This window comes from Scleropages formosus, chromosome 18 (genome assembly GCF_900964775.1).
Source record: "Scleropages formosus chromosome 18, fSclFor1.1, whole genome shotgun sequence".
Taxonomy (NCBI): domain Eukaryota; kingdom Metazoa; phylum Chordata; class Actinopteri; order Osteoglossiformes; family Osteoglossidae; genus Scleropages; species Scleropages formosus.
In genome coordinates, this window is record NC_041823.1 from 5,648,182 (window position 1) to 5,672,538 (window position 24,357).

The following is a 24,357-nucleotide window of genomic DNA, read 5'->3' on the forward strand; positions in this document are numbered from 1 at the left end:
GGATTCAACGTTTCGTTGGCCTTTTTGAAATCGAAACTGCGACCTCTTTATCGTCGTACCCACGAGTCGTCTTTCTCATGTGGTGTATGTGGGGGGGGTTGTGTTTTCATAGTGATGTGCTCAGTTAGCAACCTGCCCAGCGGGGGTCTTCCCCCTCCACTACTTGGCTCTGCAGGCCAGGAGCAAAGACATCTTGCATCGCGTTTCAACTCTAATGTCTTCATTGTGGAACTTATTACCGATGGTGCGTTGATGATTAATGTCTTTCTTCTGCAGCTCCAAACACCACACACTCATTCTCTGCCCCACACACACACACACACACACACACACATGCATGGTCACGCATTTCAGGAGTGTCACAGAGCTCATGTGATAATTTCCAGCGCTGGCAGTTATGAGAACAGTGAACAGAGATGAAGAGCAGCAGGTGGCATCATGGTAGAGTCATTGCCTTGAATTCGAAGGGTCTGGGTTCAAATCCCACCCCCTGCTTTGCGGTACCCTTGATGGAGGTACAGTACAAGCTAAATTAGTGCTACGTCCTAATTTCTCCAGTAAAAGTTACCCTGCTGGGTAATTCAACTTTTTTTTTTTTTTTACATTGTAAGTCCCTTTGGAGAAAGAGTCGACTAATAACAAAGTAAATAACTAAAAAAAAGTTACTAAATAAAAAAAAAAAAGTAAATTATTAAGATACAAGTTGAAAATCTGGAATACACTTTGCAGTTGGAGTATAAGTTTCAGTAGTGAGGGGTGTGTGTGTGTACGTACGTACGTACGTACGCACACACGTGCACCTTTATTCATCCCAAACACGGTACACTCCTCTGGCACCCTTTGCTTGCCTATGTTTTACTGTTTACCTCCACTCTCCTTAAATGTTTCTCCATGCCCTTCCATGGCGGACCTGAGCCGAACATGTGATCCTCCTCTTTTTTCCCCCTTCTCATTTGTCAGTGTGCATTTATGCAGGAAACAAAGTACTTTAATAAAAAGGGAAAGAAAAACGATCCTACACAAGTGTCACTTTCTATAAGAGCGCTTGGCAGTTTCGACGCGAGCGGAGACCTTGCTTCTCGGAGCCGCAGCGCGCTTCCAGCGGCCTTTCTGGGAGGAAGAATTAGCTGATGTAGGAAGCATCTGTGCTGCACATTATTTTAATTATTTTACTCTGTTTTCCTTGCTGACAGAAATTTATTTGGACATTATCTCATGAGAAAGTAGTTATAGCTCTCTCTCTCGGGCAGCTCGAGGCTTTCAAAAGCCCACTCATATTTTTGGATGGCGAGTGAAAAAATGTGGTGATTTTAGACATAAGTTTTTAATCCCATTATGCGGGGGGGGGGCGGTCCTTCCAGCACTAATTCATTGTATTTTGTTTCATTTAGCTTTTGTTTATTGGAAGGAAATTTGAATTAGTATGAGATGTTGCTTCAGGTCGAGAGATTCGGCGGGAAAAAGACCTACTGTTTTAGCGATCTGATTACATGTTTGCGCCGCTTGTCCGCTAAACCTGTAACACCAGTTAACCTAATCAAAGACGGCGTCTCTTTTCCCCTCTGTTGTTTACGAAGTCTTCTCTCTTTACTCAAAGAAGGGTAAATCCCCGACATGTAATCTTGTTCCTTTAAACATTTGTCAGAATTAAATAATTGACTTTAATGTTTCCTAATTTACTTCAAAAAGCCCCGCCAAGGATTTTGCTCTTACAGATAAAATGAAATCTCTGTTGCATCTTGAAACATAGTTCAGATTCTCCCGTGGAGATGCTAACAGGGTCCAGATTGTACTCTCTTATACTGTATTCTGCAGTACTGAACTGCTTAATCAATTAAAAAGGGGGAAAAAAGCTGTAGTGCATTCAAATGTCGAAGCCATAAACCTGCTTTAAATCTCTAGCACCGTAAAATGCTTTTTTGGAGCACCGGTTGAGAAAATTACCATGAAAAGTAAATCAGAGCTGCAGGATGTCAAAGTCAGCAGACGACAGCAAATAAACAGCAGTTTTTGTTTTTATTTTTCTGCTTTTCCCGCTCTTTTTTGAAAGGTCCTAAATTGTTCAGCCAGAGCTTTTTTCTGCAGCAGATTAGGCAAAATATGTGGCTCGAAGGTCCAGAAGAAGGAGTGCTTTAACCGCCCTGTTGTCTACCTCAGTCGGGTGCAAGTAATGAACACTTGGGGAAACTGCAGCTTACCTCAATGCAAAGGGAAGCGTTTCCAGGATCTGGCCTCCGCTTTTGAGACGCCCGTCATTGTCTGCTGTCACACCTTGGTGTCGTACGTCATCCTGTCGGAAGCCCCGTCACACCGCGGTAAAACTTCTCGCCCCGTGCCATTAGGGCTCATTGTATAAAGGGGCACAGTTCAAGTAGCGCCAATCCAGAGTCGAGCTGGATCGGGCCCCGCAGCCTCCGAGAAAGTGCTGGAACCCCACAGAAATAACAAACAGATTATTATCTTCCTTTAATTACTGCTTAAGTAGCGTTGCGGTATGTGCCTGCTTCGCTTAAACCTGATGAAAATCACTTTATCTGAGGATGATCCAGACCCCCAGATCCCTTCGCGCCGTTTCCAGTAAAGCCGAACGCGAACGATCCGTATGGCGATTAATTGACGACGGACGCAACGCAATTAAAGCACCAATCCGGTCACGTCACGCGATCGGTGTTCGATGAGCCGCGGTCTGTTTCCTATCGGGCGCAGGAAGTTGCCATGACACCCCCTTCGCACCTCTCCCGTCAGGTCGGTTCCCCCAAATCCCGCCTGACATGTTTAGCGAAAGCAGAATTAGAGCGGTGCGCGGAAGGGAGAGCAACGCTGTATCCGTTACTCGGGAAGGAAGTGATTCTGGGGAAAACAAGGCCGGCCGGCACCGGCTCCCATCCGTGGGAACGGAAAGCTCTTGCGGGACAGAAGCGGAACAGAAGTGCCCTTTGTTAGAGCTTCTCGTTGCGTGGACGTGCTCCGCTCGTTGGTCCTCGTCTTCTGCTTTTCCACTTCTTCGTTCACTTTTTTTTTTTTTTTTGTAAACCTCCGGGATCTTTGCTGCTGTGGGAGGAGAGCGGTTAACCGCAGCTGAGCAGGGCTTCTAGACACGTCCCTCAAAGGATTCACGGCTTATCGTAGACTGCACCGCCCCTCCGCTCCAGGATGGCCTTGTTTTACCCCAGAGAGCGAGGTCATGACCAGAGAAGGCCATCGCTCTCAGAAACCCTGCATCTCACCACTTACCTCGAGGTCGACTCACTCGCTCTCTAACGCAGTCCTTCATCTGCCACAGCGACTCACCGATAAGCTCTCCTCGTCCTTGTCCGCACTTGGGGTGTTGGGTCCAGCCAGAACCAAGTTCCATTTTTACCCCCCCAGAGGGCATGTGGCCATGCACAAAATGACTGCCCGCTCACACTTTTACCTTTATTCCTTTAGCCGATGCTGTCTCCAAAGCGACTTACTTTTTACTGGAGCAAGTGAGGTTAAGTACCTTGCTTAAGGGTGCTACAGCCAGAGGTGAGATTCAAACCAGTGACCTTCAAGTCCAAAGGCAGCAGCTTTAACCTCTACGCTACCAGCTTCTTTTAACTCATTCAGTCAGGCTCTAAATGATTTTAGACTCTTTATCTCTTGCAGGTGCTGCGGAGCACATGGTGGTGTCTTCAGAACTATATGGTCAATATGCCATGTTTATAGCTAGGATACACTGACATGTAAACTACACGGGAGAAAAATGACTTGTGCAATTAAGATGTTGAAATGGAATTGCAAACAGTGACTCTCAGTGTACACTATTACCGTATAAACAAAACCGTTTCCCATTGTTATTCGCATTTCTGCTTCGCCACTTCAGCAGACGCAAAGTTGAGTTCCTACCTCGGTGTCAGTGGAGTGCGGCCCACTTTGTGTATAAAGGTAATCCGCGCTGGAGGATCTTGTGTAAATATGATTTAATCGACGAGTGCGAAAGCCTTTAAACTCCAATCAGTCTAATTAATAACAGGCTTCCGTTGCACGTCTGCAGCGGAAGGCGGTTCACACAGCACTTCGTTGCGGTAAATGTGCGTAATTGGACTGTTTGCTGATTCTGGGTCCGGTGCTTATGTGTGTCGCTGCACCCGGGCTGTCTGTGAGAAGTGACCCTTTTAACACATGTGGTTTCCACTGTAGGAACTTTCCAGAAGGCCAACTTTTCATCCCTGATGCCCGCAGGGGTCCTTTGTTTTCCTTTCCAGATGTTTTCCTGTTCTCTGAAACCTGATGTGTATATCTTACCTTCTAGGTGAAGGGCAGCACAGTGGCACAGCAGGTAGCACTGGTGCCTCACAGCACTTGGGTGGTGTGAGAGGACGTGGGTTTGATCCCTGCTCAGTCTGTGTGGAGTTTGCATGTTCTCCCCGTGTCTGTGTGGGTTTCCTCCATGTGCTCTGGTTTCCTCCCACGGTCCAAAGACATGCTGGTCAGGTTCCCCCATAGTGTGTGAGTGACAGAGAGAGTGTGTGGGTTCCACTCATGTATGGATGAGTGACCCATTGTAAGTAGTCTATCTAGCAGTGTAAGTTACCTTGGTGAATAAGGTGTGTGGGTTGATAACACTACATAGAGTTCATTGGAAGTTGCTTTGGACAAAAGTGTCTGCTAAATACACACGTTTTCCGAAACCACTCGTCCCAAGGGGGGTCGCGGCAAACCGGAGCCGAACCCGGCACCTCATGCCGCAAGGCTGGAGGTGGAGGGGACACACCTAAGACAGGATGCAAGGCATCCCAGGCAGGACCTGAACCCCAGACTGACTAAACTCACTGTTCCACCACACCCCCAGTCTGCTAAATAAATCAATGTAAATGTTGGAGAGCAGTGGCACAGGAGGTAGCACTGGTGCCTTGCAGCTCCTGAGCTTTTTGTTTGGACATGGGGTCCAATCCTGCTCTGTCCATGCAGAGTTTTCACGTTCTCCCCATTTTCGCGTGGCTTTCTTACAGGTGTTGGTGCTCTGGTTTCTTTCCACAGTCTAAAGAGAGGAGTTTCAGGTGAACTGGTTATTGCAAATTGCCCATGGTGTGTGTGTGATTATACTGGGATAGACTGGCGTCCCATCCTGAGTGTACCCTGTGCTGCTGGGAGGGGCTCTGGAGCACCGCAACTGGACAAGCAGATCTGAATGGGCGATGGACGGACCTTCTGGGAAGCCTTAAAGATCTGTAAAGTTGAGTTGTTGAAATGACTTTTCTGCTCTGGCTGTCAGAAGGTCTTCATGGTTCAAGGGGATAATGCTAAGTGGCCACTCGTCGAGTCTGTTGTCCATCGTAACTCTCATTTCATCCCACAGGATTTCACCTTGGTCAGATGATGCGGCTCCCTTCACGTCACACGTTATCAAGTTCCCCACGTGCTGCTCGGCCCAAACGTGTTATAAATTGCAAATTGTGCTGACTCGTTGCATTCCACAGCCCGTCGTCCCATTTAGCGCGAAGGGCTGTTCAGTGTTTCCCTCCGTAGCCCTAATTACTATAATTGTAGATGCAAATTAAGTGTAATTGGAGTTGACTGAAGCAATAAATCTTGGCCACGTTGCTGCTCAGAAGTCACAAGGCTCTGGCAATTTGGAACGGACCACCATCAGTCAAGGTGCTCGACTTACTAAGTAATTGTGAGATCCATGAATCATATTCCCTTCAAGTTTCCCCGCGGGGGCAGTGTGCGGCTGGCGGCCCCGACCCCCGCACCCTCGGAGCTTGAGGTCTGGCTGGAGCGGACTGGAACCGCCGGGTCCTCGTTGATGCCCAGCAGTTTACGCTGGATAGATGGGGACCGTGCTGAGGTTACCGCACTGGCTGGCTGGGTCTTGACCGGATTCAGGCAAAGAACAAAACCATTATCTTTAATTATTGAAATTATTGATAATCTGGCAGTAATGGGACAGGAACACCTTAAGGTATCACTGTGGTATGTTATTCCACAGTATTTTTGAGGGCAGCAGGGGGTGTAGTGGTTAGAGCCATCCTCTTTCAGTCGAAGGATTTGAACCTGGGACCTATCTCCTGCTGCAGTACCCTGGATCAGCGTACTTAGCCTGAGTTGGCAGTAGAAATTACGCTGCTATATAAATGGGTAAATCATTGTAAGCAACATAGTGTACAAACCTCACATTGTGAATTGTTTTAGTGAAAAGCATCCGATAAATTACTAGTACTAATAATAATCTGTCTGTGTGTGTATGTATATATATGTATGTATGTATGTATGTGTGTGTGTGTGTGTGTATATATATATATATATATATATATATATATATATATATATATATATATATATATATATAGAGAGAGATTTTTTTTTTTTCAGTCCGGTGTTTTCCAGCACTTGAGTACCCATTTCAGCAATGATGTGCCTGTGTGTCGGGCTGTGTTTCCACTCGCACTGTGTGTTACCTGCACAGCGAGGAGCAGTCTTCACGCATCAGTGTGTGTGACCAGACATGTATTACATTCGATTGCTGGGGAAATGGAGTGGAAAGCGGGTCCGTGACTCAGGTTCAGCCTGCTGCTGGACTGACAAGATCCAGAAGCTCCCGGACTGGCACTGTGTTACCCCGAGGGTTCCTTTCTCTGTAGCCGGGGGTGGGGGGTGGAGGGTGGAGGGTGTGCCTCAGCCTGGGCCTGGGGTTATTACCCACAGCCCAGCGGGGCCTGAACCAAACCCTCACAGGACCCCATAACTCCAGTCCAGAACTCTGTGGTTTGTTTTACTACTGTGAACCACGATTAACCTTCAGAACGTCAGAGCGGGGGGGGAATCCCCCTCCTCCCCAGCCCTTTCCTAGGAGACTCTGGTTTGTGGTGAAGTCCCTGCAGAGAAGAAGTCAGGAGGTTATCTGGAGATGTTCCCTGTAACGCGCCAGGGCCGGTTCCACTCCCATGTTCTGGCCTTGCATGTTCACAGGTGTGTGGTGCGCAGGCCTCCCGCCTCCTATAGGGTGGGCTCAGAAAGAGCGAAACAAAGGACCAGAATGCATCATAGTGCTCGTGCAGAATCTTCTAGAATGCCTTTCCCCAAAGTTGTACAGTCATCATCAAAAACATCTCTCAAAAACAAAACACAAAAAAAACAGCAGCGTAAAAAGGGCAGCTGGTAGCGTAGTCGTTAGAGCTGCTGGTTTTGGACCCAAAGGTCGTAGGTTTGAATCTCACAACCAGCTGTAGTACCCTTGAGCAAGGTACTTATCTTAGATTGCTCCAGCAGAATTACCTAGCTGTACAAATGGGTAAATAATTGTAAATAGATTAACATTGTAAGTGGCTTTGGAGAAAACTGTCAGCCAAATGAATAAATGTAAACGTAAACCAGTTTTCGCTTGCATGTTTTCGTGTGGGTTCCCTCTGGGTGCTCTGGTTTCCGCCCTCATTCCAAAAAACAGTTTCATTGCTTTGCTGTGTGGATTTGTAGATATTTGTAAATAGCTAAGTATGTGCTGTATCTCAGACTGTAAGTCACCTTGCACAAAGGTGTAGGATGAATTCAAATTTGTTGTTGTTTTTAATAATAATGTGGTCAGTCTCTTGGCCTCAGAAGATAAGGACCCAGGGCGAGTTGTAAGAATCCCTTCACCGTGAAGCTCGGGACCGAGTCCTCTCAGTGGACTCCACACATACCGAGTCCCTTTTAGGGGCTTCTTTTCCATGGCTCCACACTAATGAATTAGAAATTAATTAGCGGCAGAGCTCATATTTCTGCCATGAGGCCCGTGTTTTCAGCTTTATCAAAAAACGCGGTGTTCCAGAGAAAATAGCTGCACAGCCGTGAAACAGAACATTCTTGCTGCTCCCTGTTTGATCCATTGTTATAAATAGCAAAATATAGTCGTAAAAATAATGTTTTCGTGGTCTTTTCCTGCCATTAAAAATGGTTTGGCTCGGGAACAAGGAGCAAACCAGCCGTTGTGTGCTCCCCCTACGCCCCAGTTGTGTGCTTGTGTCAATTATGGCTTTTTATTTTCATTTTCCCCCAGCTATTTTCTGCAGCTTGTACACTTTGGAGCCGGTGTTTGCGACGGGGCTGGCTGCAGGGAGGGGCTCTCATGTTCACCTGCTGTAAATGTTTTTGCATTGGCCTGGCAGCATCCCTCTCGGTTCCCAGCCTTTCCCGTGTGGGCTTCATTCGACCAATCAGACTTATCACAGGTTTTTTTTTTTTTTTCCCCCTGTTCATTCAACAAGAGCGTCTGGTTTGAATTATTTTTTCTCCCCAAGGGTAATGTCACAGTTCATCTTTCCCCAATTTGTCAAGAAATCAAGTTCATTCCGCGGCTTCAAATTGGCTGACGTTTACTTTTTACTAATGAAATTGTATTTTTCTTGCCATATGACCAAGACAAATATTTCTCATATTTCTTGAAATTATTAATGACGACCCTGACTTCGGAACTCTCCGGAAGCCATGATACTTAAATACATTTGCTAATGCAGGACAGCAGGCGGCAGGGTGTTCAAGAAGAGATCTATCACCTGAATGCTTGCTGGTTTTAGACCCACAGGGGTCCGTGGTATTTTACCGTTAAATTTCTTCTACAAAATATCCGGCTGTAAATAGGGTTGAAATTAGATCACTGACATGACAACTGTTGCGAAAATTCAAATAGTCGGCTATATTAATCGCAACCTTCTAGGACATCAAATGTGTGACGTTATTAGTGACTAAAAAGAAACATTAAATAAATATTGAGGAAAAGTACCAAAGCATGTAGGCAGATACGTTGTGGAGAACCTGGCAGTCGGCGATGGCCGCGTTTGTGCGCCAGCGGAGCCTGTTAAGTCTAGTGACACACCTCTGATCTGCTCCGCTCGTTGTTTTTGTACTCGGAGATTATTGTCATAACATTTCTGTTTGGTAATGACTAGTCTCTGCGTTGGCGAACGAAGAAATGGCGCGAGAAAATTGCGATCGACGTAGCTGAAAAAAGAGCAGCCACTCGCGCCGTCACATCTGTTGTCGTTTTTAAGGCCTTATTTACAGCGTTTTGAGCTCCCATTCGAACTCACCAGGGCAAATAAACATATCATAACTGCGAGGGCCCTGATGTCATCCGCAGATGCAAAGCTCGATCGCGCCGCTAGCAAAATCAATGGCATCTTGTCTCTCGGAGGAAAACAGATGACATCATTGTTTAATAGAGTTAATCCCTCGGGGCAGCTCACTTAACTCTGGGAGAAATGCGCTCTCTGACATATCGCAGGCTCTTACATGCGTGCCGCTTGTATACAGAGCTCTCGAGCTTCCAGGCCGTGCGGGAGACTGCGGACTACCGTGCCGCCCAGCAGAGTTAACTGCTGTTTACCGCTAATGATAGCTTGACATAAATCAGAGCTTTTAAAGAGCGAGTTATTTCACCTGCCAGGTGGGGAGGGGGGGGGGCTCTGTTATTTATGTACCTCGTGCGCCGCTAGTGTTTTAAATTTGGTGATAAATCAGGCCCCAAATGAAGCGGAGCATGACAGCCACACTTAGAGCTCGACCGCATGGCGGTCACGGTAGTATGCCAAGGCCTGTATTTCAGAGCGCTCGTAATGTGCTACCTGCGCTGCGGTCAGGACCGTGCCTCTCGCAGCAGGTTCTTCTCCAATATTTCTTCGTAATTGTGCCAGAGGTCCCATGTGTTTTCTGAAACGTATTTAATGGAATAAATGCCCGCTGGCTGTTTGTACTCTCGCTCGCTGGGGTTTGGGTTCTGTTCAGCTCGAGAAACAGCTGCCTTTGTTGCAACTGGAACGGAGCGCGATGCAGAGACTGTAACTACGGCTACCGGCTAAGGCGAGATCCGTATCCGCTGAGCCGCTTCGCCGTGGGTTTGGGGTTTGTCCCCCGTCAACAGCACTTTTCATCAGCTCTGACTTCATCCACGTCCACATCCTGACATGACAGCTGCTTGATCATTTCCTGGTATAATAGTCCTGAACATCCCCCAGGGTGTCATCTGTAATGGTGTTCACATGCTGAAGCCATGCCTGTGATGTCAGATGTATGTAGCTGTGATTGGACTGTGTAGGGTTACCCTGCGAGACGGCGTGCCCCGTCGCTCTTGGGAAATGAGGAAATGGCAGCAAAGGATTACATGTACAATGAGAACTTTGAGAGGGGAAAAAATGGAGCTGCTGTATGAGTTAATTGTGCTGTGCCTTCTTTTTTGGTGGACAAACGAATGTTGTGTGTTGAAGGAGGTCCTCCAGGAGAGGTGCTGTCAGCAGGCTCACTGAAAGTCCTTTGTTTTTCCTTAAGGCGGGCCCTAAACCTGGGAGTTCTGCGGGACCCGGGCTCCGAGGTAGAGGACCGGCAGTACCAAGTGGACCTGCAGTGTATCAACATCGGCACGGCCCACTGGGACCAGCTTCGGCCAGAGAAGGAGGGCCAGAAGGGCGGGACCCTGGCAGAGGGCGAGCGGAACTCCCAAAACCCTGCGCTAGAGTGGAACATGGCTAGCAGGTACACGCACGCACACATGCACAGATGGAGGCACAGACAAACGGCACACCTCCTCTCACAGGCCACGGCGGTGTGCACCTGGGTTCAGTTCTCGGCCCTGTGAGTTGCGTACGTAAGTCCTTCCGTTACTCAGAGACTGTCACACACGTTTGAAATCAACGAAAAAGCAGAGCTGTAGCACCTCAACCTGTCAGCGCCAGACCCAACAACCCCCAACCCCACCCCCCACCCCCAAGTGAACCCACTTGTCCGTTTTCTGAAGCTCGCTTTTTTTGTAAGCTAATCCTAATATTTTGCTCTTAGTCACATTCTCCTGGAGACAGCTGTGGGACAAACTTGTAATAATTTAGCAAATTCCTGTTCAAAGGCCGTCGCTTTAGAGAATCATAATTACAAAAACCTTGTCATTTTTATGGGCCCGGGAGCTAAAACAAGCACAAGTTTAACGGCCCGTTTGGCTCCAGAGCTCATAGTTCGTGTATTCAGAAGGAGTGGGCCCAAAAATCACAGAGACTGCGATTCCAGATTTGTTCCACATCAACTAAAAATAACCCTTGGAAGAACTCGTCAGAACGGCGTATGAGACCGAGCGGGACGTGTCCAGCTCACCAGAGCGCCGGTGGGCCTCTGAGGTCCACGTTCTTTTCCCCGAACTTGCAGGTGTTGCCCATCTACATTCGTACACTGTCACATTCTTACTGCGGTGCATTGTGGAGTCCGGCCAGGAGGCACGGGGCCTGCTGGAGCCGAGTCTTTCAGGACTCGGGCCCTTGCGTTACTGCGAGGAATTCGGCCTCATTTAGCCTGTCTCTTTCTTTTTTTTCCCCCTCCTTCCAGTAGCTTTGGCTGGAAAGCAAACTGTTTCCTCTTTTCTGACTGGCTTCGGCCCTCTCAGCAAGGGGCCGACGTAAAACGCGCCACATAACCCCACAGAGCAGCCTCCGTCCAGGATCCTGTGGTCCCAGATAAAACGTGTGCACGGGAAGCCTTTCAGTGGCCAGGTGGTGCACTCTGGGGAAGGGAGAATAGGTACTCGTGTGCCTGTTTCTGCTACATAATGACGCGTTAATTCCAGCACCGTGAGCTCCCTGGAAGTGCCACGGCAGCGTCGCCAAATGTCCTCGGCCAAACCCGGCGCTTGCAGCGTGCGGTATAAGGAGCTCTTGTTTGATTTTCGTGAAGCGTGTTTCAGTGCTCCCTTCGAGTAAACAGTAGCCTCGGTGCAGCTGATCACACACCCGGTCCTTGTGTGGTCGATCTCAAGTGCGGCACACTGTTTAAAGACCTTTAAAGGCACTTGAAGGTCTGCTTTCTCCCCTTCAGCGCCACTTGGGTTCCCCCTGATGCATAAGAGTGATGGGGACTCCTGATAGGCCTACAGAGAGCCTCTCTGGACACGCAAGGCTTGAAACACAAGGTTCGGGCCCAAGGACCCGAACTCAGGGCCATTGCCTGGCTTTCCTCTCCATTCCATATCCCTCCATAACTGGTTATAGTACTGGTTATTAAAAGTACTATTTATGCGAGTGAGTTTCCTCCAAATCACTGGAGCCGAGGATGAGCCATAGAGTTGAACTTATGCAACGCTTATTTTTATTTATTTATTTATTTATTTTCATTTATCTTGACACTTTTCTTAAAAAGTGAGCTACTGCATTCACTGTGGTTTTAATTTAACCATTCAAACCTCCTTAGCGGCGTTGCTCTACTCAGTGATTTCTGTCCCTTTGTGTTCCAATGGCGAGTATGTTTGTTATTTATTCATCAGTTTTTTTATTCGTTTATCTTAAATTATTAAACTAAGTGCAGTGATGTACCTATTTAAACAGCTGGTTCATTTTTACTACAGCAGGAGTGGGAGTTATTGTGTGGGTTCTTTGAGTGCAAGACCCCGACTTTCACCACTATGCCTCTATTATAATTAAAAGAAAAAACTCTAGATGGTACCTAAATCTAAATAATAAATTCATTGTGCCAGCTGAGTCTTTTTAGAGAGAAAAGCAGCATGTGGATGACCAGATCTCCCCATTTCTGGTTCTGTTCCAGTTTGTATTTGTTTCGTCTTTGCATGTGAAGCTGCTTGATGGCATTGCGCTCCTCAAGATGACGCCCTCGTTCCCCGACCCCCCCCGTAGATCAGCCAGAGTGGACACACTCTGCCGGGGTCTTTATTTCCATCTAATTCCAGTAGTTGCCGACCTCTGCGGAGAACTCGCCCCGCTTCCTGAGGTGCTGCGAGGAAATGGCGTCCAGTGCGGCCCGTTGACAGAATCTGTCTGCCGAACGGTGTCGAGTTCCCGCAGAAGACTGCGTGTTCAGGAGCTGTGAACTGTGCCGCTTCATCGCCCAAGCCTTTTGGTGTCATTTAATTCCCCCTCGTGCGTTCGCGCCCTTTGGCTGAGCGTGATTCATAACCGTTGAGCCACTCCCCACCCCGCCCCACCCTCATCGGAACAGTCTTGGTTTCTGGGAAGACGGCTTTGGGTACGCGGGACCTGGGTCGGGAGACAGGACGGTCGTCCCACAACCATCGTACATCCAGGATCTGTTGTGCTCGCCTTAGTTACGGTTATGCTCATTCAGGGACAGCGGGTGGCGTAGTGATTAGACCGTTACCTTCCACTTGAAAGTCAAATTCAAATTGCGTTGATCAAGGTACTTCCCTCAAATTAATACAGTCAAAATTACCCTGCTGAATAAATAAATGTAAGGTAGCTTAACATTATAAGCTGTTTTGGAGAAAAGCACCAGCTTAAAGAATATAATGATCATAATGATGATAATGTTCCATCAGTGCTGATCTTGATGGGCTTTCGAGTGTTGAGTATAATTTTTCATTAGTGTGTCAACTGTAAACATTTCACTCACTGAAGAACCAGTTTTGGGTACAAAGGGGAGCGGAAATCCCAAAGAAGTTGGCAGGTAAGGAACAACGCAGTAACCGATCGGAAATGGCCATCGTTTCCGTGTGCTGGGGTGCGAAGCTGGGCAAGAGGCCCGCGTGGTGCTCCGAGGGGCCGAGCGGAGCCATTATCCTGGCGGGTTGTTAATCTGTGCCCTGCAGACCACCTCGGAGCCCATCTTTTTCTAATCCGGCGCTCACTGTAAATATTGGAAGCTTCGCTGTTTGATTGTTTTCGTAGCAGCAGATGTGGCAATTAACACCATCTTATAAAGCTGACTTGTGTATTTGTTTTACTGCTAACAAATGTTCCCGCAAATATAACTTGATTGTGAGAATGAACATTAGTGAAGCAGAGAAGGTTTACATCTTAAAGTTAGTCTGGGACTTGTGTATACAATTAGGGTGTGTTCTCAATAGAGAGCTGTCAAATAACATCTCACGCGGGTCCCGCAGTTGCTCTAGCGGCGGCCTGGAGACGTTGGAGGGACGTTCTTGAAAGTCCGCTCACAGAAATATTTCGCAGGTTTGGCCGGCGAGTGCGAATGGCTGTTCAAGGCTACCTTTTAAAGAACATTTTTTCGAGCTGTTTTAAATTTAAGCAGTCAGTCACAAATGAAATCGGTTTTTCCCGCTCGTCGGGGAACGTGGGCTGCATCTTGAGTTTTAAACGTGTTGACTTGTGTTGAGCTCCCTCTAAAAGATGTCAATTAAACAGAGTAAATAATCACACGCCCCCTTTTCCCTCGCTTTTGGGAAGCTGCTCGGCACGAGCGGGCCCTACGCCGTCTTCCCCGCCCCTCCGGTCACCAGATTGGTTGCACACGGTCGATTTACAGCACCCCTCTAACCTGGAACCTGGACGTGGACAGCGATTCGGAGGTCAACCTGGTCGAGACAGACCCAGGAGGACTTAGAACCAGGGTCACACATCCCACCATCACTCACCCGTTGTTTCTTAAAGTCTTTTTTAAAAGCAGTACTAGTGCAGTCCCTCTTTCCAGAATGAATTACTACCGATTTAATGGAGGGAAATTCGATTAAAGACTCACCTTTACATTTCCTTTTACATTAATTGTAATCAGAAGCTTTCCTCCAAAGTGATGTACAACCGGAGTAAACAAAAGGGCATCAACAACGTACAAAGGGCTTTAGACACAGACACTGGATTATTGACGCACAACTTACGTCTCTGATACCACTATGGTGCTGGTTCACATCCCTCCAGTGGCTGCGTATAGAAGTGACATTCAGATAGCAAATGCATAGATAATCATAGCAGATGGTATTGGACTCATTTATGGAGCTGTGAGGAGCTCAGGAGAGAAGTGGCTCTGAAAGAGATGGGTTTGAGACCCTTCTGCTCTGCTGGGAGATTCAGCAACTCTGAGGGACAGAGGGAGCTCATTCTACTGCACTGGAGCCAAGTCTGAAAACTTCCAAACCTACGAACATTTATGTGTGTGTGTGTGTGTGTGTGTGTGTGTGTGTGTGTGTGTCCGTCCAACTCCTTCTCTGCAGCGTCCGACGGCAGCAGGAGAGAAGAGCCATCCTGACGCCCATCTTGACGGACTTCTCTGTCCGAGTAACCGCGGCGCCTGCCATCATCTTCAGCAAGCCTGTGTCGCCGGAGAACACCCAGGTGGAGGTGAGGACGTGCCCCCATGGCTCGTCGCTCATTGCGCTTGTCCAGTAATGCTTGCGCGTCTAAGGAATTACACTACCTCACAGCGAGTGTATGAGCTGTAGGAGATGTCGCGGGTGCCAGTGGATGCCAGATGACTCAGTGCGCTCAGGAAATAAGCAATCGGCGTTGCTACATTTCTCTCACGAGATTAGCGTTTCGTTCCCCCGTTTCGTCCTCTCGAGGAACGCGTCTCGCATAACTCAGTCTTACACATCTGCCTATTTATACAGCTGGACAAGCACCGAGGTTCTTTCTCAGGAAGACTGACTCAACGAGGCAGCTCCGTCTCCTTGGGGAAGAGAACACACAGGCTTTTCATCGCTAACCACTAGCCACTGCTCCACCTGCCGTTCAGTCCATTATCCTCAGCGCACTCACACTGTCAGCCACCATCTTTAGCATGTGATCAGGCTACACGAACACACCTCGTTGCCATGGCGCCGCCGCCCACATTCAGACACGCGGCATGGATGGCGTCTGAGGCCGTAAGGTGAATGGGAACGGGGGTGTCGCAAATGTCCTCGAAATGAGATCAGGGTAGGGTTTCCCACGGGAAGCCGCCGGCGTCTGCAGAACGCAGTTGTTCACCTTAGTGTGGGCGCGGGCGACAGGAGGGGGGGGCCCGGGGGGTACTCAGCAGCTCCCATCTCTCTGCAGGAGATCGTGGTGTGCGGCCATTCCCTGGAAGTGAACATGACCACAAACCTGGACTTCTTCCTCAGTATGGCCCAAGTTCAGCTCCTGCAGCAGCTGCTCCGAGCCAACATGGTGGGGAGCGAGGCCCCCGAGAAGGCTGCTGAGGTAACGTGCTGTGTGTGTGTGTGTGTGTGTGTGTGTGTGTGTGTGTGAGAGAGAGAGAGAGAGATTCCGGGGTTGGACTGGGTTTCCAGACTTCAGCCACCACTTTATAGTCCCTCATCGCCACAGCTTGGGTCCACTGTACTCACGGACATCTCCCCACGCGCCCTGTTTTTTTTTTTTTTTTTTTTTTTTTGTTCTCTGCCCCCCCACCCTCATTTTTTGGGAGTTAAATATTTACTCGTGTGCAGTAACACAGTTCTCCTAATCTCGTTTTAGTTTATCGTCTTCAGCTGCAGCTTTCAGAGTATTTTCTGTTGTTTACAGAGCGCGGGCTTTGGCGCCGTTGGCTCCGGCCGTCCAGTTAATAAAGCTTTCTAATGGAACACAATATAAAAATATTTACCAGCTGTTGCACATGTGGGCACGTCGCTGTCGGGGGAGAGGGGAAATGAGGCGAGATAACGCAGACGCTTCTCTTCACTCTGCTTCCTGATGCTTTTTAAGGGCGCTCTGCCGTAGGAGTCTTCGCTCTGTAGGGGCGGTCGGCGGCCTGGCAGCACAGAGATCCCCGCGGGCTTCGTCCCAGCGCTGCCAGGTGCGTCGCTGTGGTTCCGAGCGTGGCTTTATCGCAGCACCTTCCTGTTGTGGATTGTCTCCCTCTGATTCCATGAAGGGGCTCGTGGGCTCATGAGGACAGAAGGAGGTCCAGGTTCCAGCTTCAGGTCCACTGGCAATGCAGGGATCACAGGTTCCCCGGTGGATGTTTAATACCGTCACGTACTTAGTGACTCCTGGTTCAGTACCTTCAGCTGTGTGTCCTTTTAGACACGACTCACGAACACACACACACACACAAACGGCAGCACACTCACTCATCCAGACAACATCTACATACAAATGTGCAGTTTACCCATGCTGTAGGCACTGGTGCATGGAGGATCACACTCTTACACACACGCAAGTGTAGGTTCATTCCTCATCACTGGTAAGAAGTTGAGGTGGGGGCTCCCCAGACACCCTGTTGAGTGGTGCCACGTGGCATCATGGGGAATTTAAACGGAGGAAAAGAAACTCCTAACAAGCGTTCAAGTGGGATCTGTTTACCGGAGATGTTTTCTGAGTTGATATTTACCTTCTGTTAGAATCAGGGTTTTTTCCCCCACTGGAGTCATTTGTCAAGGTGTCCTGCGTCTGTTTTCGAATTCCTGCCAGGGCCGAAGGACCGTGACCCTTGTTACTGATGATGTGCTCCTGCTGCGGGCTCACGTTGCGCTCCAGGGTTCACCTGGGTTCACAGCGTGACACGCAGCAGCCCGTCAGTCCGTCTCTGAGCGTCAGCCTGCGGCGTTTATCGGCCTGTGCGGCACGTCACCATGTCCTGTGCTCCGGGGCCCTCTAGCGGCTGGGGGAGGGAACTCGGTACTTTCGCTCTCGCTCTTACTCGCTCTCATCCACTCGGGTGGCCTGTCAGAGCAGCCGGTGACCGCGCTCCGCTGTACGCACGCGAGGGCCGCACTCGGCCTGCTGCCGCCGCGCCTTTGCGCGTGTAATAGTAATGCGAGTGATCAGATGCAGACCGAGCAGGGCCCCTGTGGAATGAGTCTGACCAGAAGATGCATTACGCAGCCTTCCCTGTGTTGGGACAAACAAAGTGCACCAGTTTTCATGGAGATTTACAAGGCGTGCATCCGCTCGGGCCTATTTGTGGAGCGCTAACGTAAAACAAAAACTGCCTGTCGCGTTCAGGTTGAGTGAACATCGAGCTTTTCGCAAAGCCACGCACGTACGTGGGAGGCGCTCCCTTCTGGAGCAAGTGACTTTCACCGTTAGCGTTTTCGGGCCTTCCAGAGCAAGCCATCGGTGTCGGATACCGGCTCCCAGCGCCTGTGCAGCCACGCTTCTCCGATGGCTCTGCGCAGCTGGCTCCCATTGTATCCCCGTGTGTCTTGGTTTCACAGACCTGTGGCCTGCCTGTTACCCTGCGTTTGGGTACCAGGTGTATGGAGTGTCCTAAGCAACATGTCTGGGCCCTGACTGTCCGGCAGGGACTTGTCGACGCTCCGCAGGAGGTCCGTTGTCAGAGCAGGGGTTCTACACTGCATTTCCTGCCGTTGGACCTACTGTCCCTGTTCCGTTCTCAGCTGGTGTCCCACGGTTCCCGCATTGTGGTCACTTGCATCACTCATGTGATGAACAGATTCATATGGTGAAAGAAACAATGAACTGCACTTAAGAATCACGTCTGCAACTATGTTTCTCTTTCTCCTAATGTAATGCACACATTGTATTTTCTATGAGATGTATGTCGCTCTGGAGAAAAGCGTATTCTAAATGAATACGTGTGAATGTAAATTGTGTGCTCTTCCCCCGGGATTCACGTTCAGAACAATGCACAGCACCAGTGAACAATGTCAAATGTGAAAATAAATCAGGGTCCGGCCATGGATTCGCCCTTCTCACCACTGCACGCTCATAGACGACAAACAAGGCAGATGTCGTCGCAAAGTGTGTGAGGGTGGCGCAGTTTGAAGTCCCCGCATTGTATCCTGCAGGTTTCCCATTAATCCTGGTCTCTGAGCATCGCCACCAGCACACAGTAGGAATCTGCTCCTCTTTCATCTCCTGCCAGTGCTGTTGCTCTGTTGCCATTGTGTCTGAACAGCACATAAAACGACAGAACAGAGGGGATGACGATGCACTGCAGCCCCTGAGATATAAATAGCGGACAGAAGGGACCGGTATCTGTGCTCTGTCAGCATTAATTGCTCCAACCTGCCCCCCTCCCCATGCTCCACACGTGGTTGCGATTCCCCCATTTGAACCCTGTTCATGAGGCCGCAGGTCGTCTTCAGTTAGGGAGTAGCAGAGGCCCGAGTGAAGGCCGATGGAGTCCATGGCACAGAGTGTGTGTTCATACAGTCTTCGTCTTAGAGCTTGAAGTTTTGTTTCGATTTGGGATTTGTGAATCAGGTGAAATGGGCCAACATCCGTGTTTCCTCATTGTCACTGGATGGATTAAGAAATATTCATTCATTCATTCATTTGTCGTCATGAATAATTTGTCCATTGCAGAGTCATGGTGGTCCAAAGCCTATCCCAGAAGTATAAGGTGTGAGGCAGGGTACAAGTGGGATGGTATGCAATCCATCATACAGAATCACTCACTCTCTCACACACACACACACACACACACGATATGACAATTTAGTCGCCAGTCTGCCTGAAACACATGTCTTTGTGATGTGGGAGGAAACCAGAGCACCTGGAGGAGACCCACATAAACATGCAAACTCCCCACACACTAAGAATGATTCAAGCTGTGTGAGTGACAGAGAGAGTGTGTGTATTCCACTGATGTATGGATGAGTGACCCAGTGTAAGTAGTGTATCTAGCAGTGGAAGTCACCACAGTGAATAAGGTGTGTGGGCTGATAGTAACACTACATAGAGTTCTTTAGAAGTCACTTTGGAGAAAAGTGTCTGCTAAATAAATAAATAAATGTAAATGTAAGCTGTGAGGCACGAGCGCTACCTGCTGTTCTGCCCTCACATGTACGTTTTAATCCCCCCCCGTAGCATATTGTCATTTTTTAGCGCTGCTGATTCTTTGCTGTGATTGTAAATGAAAAGATCTCAATGGGAAATCAGGAATGTCCCTGGTTAAGGAACTGTGAGACCTCATACTTACACTGGCTTGTGGAGGAGAGTGAGGATCCGAGTGGCAGGATCTCCCTTTCTCTCGCTCGCGCACACACACACACACACACACACGGGCTCCCTCTGGCCTAGCTTCACCCAGCACCTCCTGTTTACTATCTCGCTGCCATCTGCCCCGCGGTGACTTTGTAGTGGAAACTCTGGCTTGGCAGACCTGGGCCGCTCTTTGCCAGCAGCCACCGCACCGACAACCTTCCAAAATATTTCAGAAACGGCAAACCAAACATGCGGCGGTAGGCAGCAGGAAGAACTAAAAGTTTATTAAAAAGAAAAAAAACAATCATCGACGCTACCAGCTCTGCTGCTCGTCGTGTGCGTTGGTCGCGCGTTCCCCAGCGAAACACCCAGGCGATCAGGGACGTCCCCCTTTCCGTCGTGTGTCATATCCGGGCCTAATTACACGCCTGTGAAACGGCGCGTTAGCAGGGCTCCGGCCGCACGCGTCACACGGAACATCTGAATCACCCGCACTCCCAGTAAACACTGAAGCGGTTTCTACCGCCGGGCCCTGCAGATCTGGGGCGCTGTGGAACAACACGAGGGTTACTGCGGTATTACTGCGTGCTGGTGGGTCACTCGAGCTGCCATCGCCGTGTGGGTTTACCAGAGATATACCCCCCGAGTAGACTCTGAGCAAGCCGTGTGAGTGTGCGCGAGTGTGTGTGCACGCATGGCGCTGCTCTCCCTTTGTTTTTGTTTTTCTCCCACTCCGCCGGTCAAACGGAAAGAAGCCGTAACCCTAGAACGTGTGAGTGTGTGAGGAGCAGTTCTGCACAACAACATGTTGTCTGCACCAAGCCGCACGACTAGAAGGAAAGGCCCAAATTCCTCTTCGTTTTGCCCCGTTTCTCCTGTAGCCGAAGCGCGGTGAAACGCGGGCAGCCGTGCTCAAGGACCCGGGGTGCTGAATTAGGCGTGCGTTCACAGCGTGGGGATGCGGGAGCCTGTTTGCTGGGGTGTCCTTTGGGGACGTGTCCGGTGTCCTTATTGTGTCTTCTCTCTTCTTGGGGCGTCGCATGAAATCTCTCTGATGTGCACTTTCGATAATCCCCCCAAAAGCCCCGTCTGCCTTTTTTTAATGACAAACGCTGTTAAGAAACATGGATGCAATTATTCAGCTTAAGTTTATTTGATGTTTCTTTTTTTTTTTGTTTCTGTTGTGAGCTGTGCACTATATGAAATGATACTGCTAAAACGAGTTATGTTTGTCTTCTGCATTATTTTTTAAAATATTTCCTAGAGCTGGCAACCTCAGCGATGTTGATGAGATTCGGGGGGTATCGGGGCCCCGGGTCATTCCAGATTCCAGCACATTCTGGCGGGTTCTAGGGTCCAGGATGTTTTAGAGGGCTTTATGGATCTGGGTCCCGTGGAAGATCAGAGTCAAGTTCAAGTTTATTGTCATAAGTACAAGTACCATGTACTAGTATCATGAAATTCTTTCTGAATGCTTCTCCACAGACTAGGGACAAAGACAGACAATAGAAATACTGCACAAACAAAACAATGACAATGACAATGACAGTGAGTAGTGCAACAGCAATAGCAATAGTCCTGGGATGTTCTGGAGACATGGATGATCTTGGGTTCCGGCAGGTTCTAGCAGGTTCCATGATGTTCCGAGTAGTTGGATTGCGGTTTGTGAAGGTTGAGGTTCCTTTCTCCAGGCTGCGGTGCGAATGTGGGTGGACGGGGGGGAGGGACAGTTTATTTGGAGACCCTGAGGAATGGTAAGTGTTGCTGGTAAACGTGAGAGATAACCCCACAGACCAGGGGTCATGGCAGAACCACAGTGCCCGTTAGCTCCCTCAGAGAGCCGTATCACTTTCAGGGCCTGGAAAACTGCGGCCCTCCCGTCCAGCTCGTCTTTATTTTTGTTCTCCCCGTTGCTCTAGTGAGCAATAATAAATAGGGCTCCCCGAGCGTCCTTCTCCCTTTCCATTTGGCTGCTGAACATCTGTTAAGTGAGTCCATGGCCTCAGCTTATCTTCAGCGTCCATATTTTCATAGCAAGCGTTCATCTCGCCCGACCTGTTGTTATGAAACCGGATCTGGTGGTGCCCCCAACCCCCCCCCCCCCCACGCTTGAACCTTAATCATCTGTTAATTGACAGGCAGTCAAAACAGCTGTCCTGTGCTCACTCCAAGGGGAGGGGTGGGTTGGGCAGCACAGTTCCATTAGCCGCGGGAAAGTCGACGCGCAGCTGGCGATGAGCACACAGGTGGCACTTTGGGAGGGTGGGCTGTGAGCCCCCTTTGGGCCCGCAATTCGTGTTTCGGCTCAGGTGCGAGGGATGGGTCGGGCCATGCCCCTACCCCCTACTGGTCTGTAGGGGAAGTGCAGTTGTGTGCTGCGGGCAGCAGTAAAACCCAGTCGGTGCCCCCCACCCAGGTAGGTAAAAGGAGCCGCAGCTGGGCGGGCACCTGTCTGCCAGGGAGCCTTTCTCACCTCCCCAACTTTCCCTACGCTGTCGGGGCTCAGCAAGGCTGCTGTCGTTCAGTTCTTTGCCATTTCACTTCATCCTCCTGTTCACTTTGTTTCCCCAAAACATTTAGGAATCCGTGTAAAAAGAGCTGAGTTCCGAACGCTGCCTTATGATGGTTCGATGGACGAGTGCAGCTCACATCGCATCATTACGTACAGCACACAGGGGACGTACTGGTTAAAGCATCCCATCTCCTGCTGTTGTACCCTTGATCAAAGTATTCATCTTAACTGATAGTAAAAATTACTCTAGTGTCTAAGTGGGTAAATTAGCGTAAGTTGCTTAGTGTAAAACCGTGATTTTGTAAGTCGGCTGAGAGAGAAGCGTTGGATAAATGGTAATAAGTAATAATTCCTCTGGGACCATGGAACCCTCTGCAGATCACTACACAATTATCACTGCATTTTATTAACGCCTTTATTGTTGGACTAGTGTGTGTACGGTCGTGTGCTTCGCCCAGGATTTGCTCGTCTTTCCCAGAAGAGCCGTGTATTTATGTGGAGCTGCTCCAGTGCCTGTTCCTCAGCTGACACACAGCACCACTGCAGCATTCACATACGACTGTTACCACCCCCCCCACTCCCAGAAAATGAAACAAATCAAAAGGGGGCCACATTTTTCCGTTCTCTTCTTCTCATTTAAGTCCTATAAATAATGGATGATTCCCTCGTTAGAATGGTGGCCCGGCTTGCATCGCAGGGGCTCCGTCATCGGTCCCGTCCTCATTTGACCCCCCCATGTGTCGCTCCGCCGGGTCCTTCCCTTCCCGGAACGGTGCGGGGCCACCGGCGTGAGCACTCCACATCGCATCCCTGCCCGGGGAGGCCGACGTACACTAAAGCTGTTTTTGCTGTCCGTTCGAGATGCTTGGCTGCGACGCTCGCGATTTTTACAGCTGTGGAACGACACCCCCCGGGACTGCTGTAAGGGATCGCTCTTGGGGTTCAGAGAGAATAGGGCACCGCGCACCCACTCCTTCCCCCAAGGTCACCAGACGTTCCCACCAAGGGCGCCCCTCGCGCTTGGACCGAGGACCCGGCTGATTAGATTAGAACATTCACCCCGATGTGAATCTGACACCTAAACGTAACGGCGGTGGGGTAACAAGAGCCAGTCGCCGACTCCCCTGGGGCACAGGCGCTGTTGTTTGGTCTGCTTGGCCCGGAGCGATTACACCCTGCCCCGGGTTTCTCTTACCCCGCTCACCTCTGGCCACATCTGGCCACCATGGATGAGAGGCCTGGGTCCAAAAACAGAGGAGAAAAGGGCAACGGCACAAAAGTGCGCTTTCATTAGGATCATGGCTTGGAGTCGTCTGTGGAGGATTTTTAAAGGCCACCCTCTCTGCCAATTCCTTTTTGCTCTTTCCATCTGGCTTCGAACCCGTGATACTGTATCTGAAGCGGAGATTTTTTTCATATGAAAAATGTATTTATTTCATTTCGTTATTACTCGATATCCAGGCCGTCTAAGCCTCCACGATTGGGCACATAAAATTGGAATCCCGGGCCCTACTGTTGCTCGGGCGACCGTTTCCAAGCTGAGTGCTCGCAAGGGACAAACAAGCCATGTTTCGAATTATCTGCTCAGCCCTCTGATACCTGAGGCGCGCAGAAACAATTTCTGTCCCCATTGTTTCTGACAGCGTTTGTGCCGTTTGCCTAATTTCCCCCCTCGGTTCGGCCTTTAATAAGCCCCTGTAATGCTATTAGAGCCCCGCGGGGTGTATTCACAACATCAGCAAAATACCTAGTAAAGCCACTGCAGATTCCAGCATGTAAACAATGTGTTTTCGCTCAGCGTTCAAAGATGTATAAATAAAGCATGAACGTTCACTCATTAGACCGCAGTCGAGGGGCCTTCGCTGCCCCACGCTCCAGAGATGATGGAAATATGCGCATTCCTGCATGAGTAAATATTAATGGAAGTGTGTGAGAGTTACTCTGCTTAATGTCCACGTGCTGCCTGGCCTACGCGCTTCGAGGAGCGACCAAATCAACTGTGTCCTCACGTTTGCTTGCTTGGGTTGTTTGTTTGTTTGGTTTTCTCCACTTGCAATGTTATGCTACTTGCAATGATTGACCCATTTGTATAGCTTGCTTGTTTTTACTGTATAAATTCAGGGTAAGTACCTTGGTCAAGGGTTCTACTGCTGGAGACTAGGTTTGAACCTTGGTCCTGGAATGGCAAGGCAGCACCTGTAAGCACGATGCCACCTGCTGTCCCAGGAAAGTGCCAAATGCAGTAACACCCCCTGTTCCAATGGAGAGTGTGAATTACTGTTATTACCAGGG

At 49.3% G+C, this 24,357-nt stretch overlaps 1 protein-coding gene across 4 annotated transcripts in view; it reads left to right on the top strand.

Annotated features, from left to right (window-relative positions):
• The window catches only part of vps13b (vacuolar protein sorting 13 homolog B), a 249,181-nt gene that overhangs the window by 163,101 nt on the left and 61,723 nt on the right, over positions 1-24,357 (top strand). For all 4 annotated transcript variants that reach the window (XM_029245971.1, XM_029245972.1, XM_029245969.1 and 1 more), the window contains exons 31-33: positions 10,267-10,470; positions 14,894-15,020; positions 15,717-15,860. In XM_029245971.1, the coding sequence (XP_029101804.1) occupies positions 10,267-10,470; positions 14,894-15,020; positions 15,717-15,860 (475 nt within the window). The remainder of the gene's footprint in view (positions 1-10,266; positions 10,471-14,893; positions 15,021-15,716; positions 15,861-24,357) is intronic.